Source organism: Monosiga brevicollis, genomic scaffold (genome assembly GCF_000002865.3).
Source record: "Monosiga brevicollis MX1 MONBRscaffold_49 genomic scaffold, whole genome shotgun sequence".
Taxonomy (NCBI): Eukaryota; class Choanoflagellata; order Craspedida; family Salpingoecidae; genus Monosiga; species Monosiga brevicollis.
The window spans coordinates 53,867-55,080 of NW_001865086.1; the positions used below are offsets into that span (position 1 = coordinate 53,867).

At 53.5% G+C, this 1,214-nt stretch overlaps 1 protein-coding gene across 1 annotated transcript; it reads right to left on the reverse strand.

Moving 5' to 3' along the window:
* Nucleotides 1-69: 69 nt before the first annotated feature.
* Nucleotides 70-1,067, reverse strand: MONBRDRAFT_30371 (uncharacterized protein; the record flags this gene model as incomplete). Its single annotated transcript, XM_001750829.1, has 5 exons — nt 70-248; nt 472-505; nt 590-664; nt 787-890; nt 1,019-1,067. The coding sequence occupies 5 exons, from the start codon at nt 1,065-1,067 to the stop codon at nt 70-72; spliced, it is 441 nt and encodes a 146-aa protein (XP_001750881.1).
* Between the last annotated feature and the right edge of the window lie 147 nt (nt 1,068-1,214).

Consider the following 1,214-nt stretch of genomic DNA (forward strand, 5'->3'; position numbering starts at 1 on the left):
CTTCCTGGCTGCCCGCAAAGCCGCAGCGATATACGCCCTGAAAATGGGCCCAGCACGAGACACACGAGTTCAAATCAGCTGCACATCCCAAAAACTTTGTTTTGATACAAGACAGTGTTTGCCACATACATCGTTGATGTTGGGATACACGAGCTTGTCAATTTCGGTCATGGCCGATTCCAAATCGGCCGGCTCCAGGTCCAGCTCGGGACGCTTGGCCAAATCGTTGAACTGTGAGTTGAACATGCCTAAAGGTCAAGGATATGTGCACGAGTCAGGCACCACACCAAGAGGTGAGCGCCACAAAGAGAACAGATCATCGGAAGAAATCCTCAAGTTGTCCTCGAAAAGGACAGAGGAAAGTTGTCTGATTGGGTTTTTTTTTTTTTTTTTTTTTTTTTTTTTTTTTTTCTTTAAAGAAAAAAAGGCCAAGGGGTGGCGCGCGGGAGGCTTGGGGGCAGGCTGACGCACGGATGATTTCGCTGCTTTCATTGTTCACAATGGTCTAAAAAAAATGATCGCGAGCCCGCGGCATGCTTGATGAGATTGGGTCCGGGACGCATTGAAGGCCCGTGGAGGATGAACCAACCTGAGTCTTCTTATCAAAGAGGACGGGCACGGAAAGCTTCTTGTACGGATAGCCGGGCTGTGCCAAATTGTAAACCTGGCAGATCATCGGTACATGATGGAAAAGGGTCATGAGGGCATACTGGAGTGTGATGCCGCAAGTGGCCTCTGAAAGAAAAGGCCAAGAAAGGTCCCGGAGGGGCAATGGCTGTTGCGTACGTCGTGAAGATACTCAAACTGTGGGTGAAGAGGATCGGGGTCCTCCTTGGTAAAGGGCCAGCCGCGGTAGGGCCGGCCATCATCGGGCCACTCCAGAAACCAGCCTAAAGCCGACGCGGGCCATGGAATAGCGCAGTGGTGTGGTGCCAACGGCGTGAGGGCAGGGCGTGGTCCTTGGGAAGGGTGGATGAGCAAAGCTGTGGCTGAGGGAGGAAGGGTGCGAAAAGCTAACCAAGCATGGTGACGGAGATGACGTCTTCGAGGCCCTTGAGCGAGCGCATCAAGAGGGCGCGGTGGGCCCAGGGACAAGCCCATGCCACGTCTACAAAGGATGGGCCGAGATGAGTCGCAAGGCACTTTCCAAAGCTCGAAGCACTGTCCAAAACATGTGTGTGTGCATGCACGCGCAAGGCGAGGGGCTGGCGAAA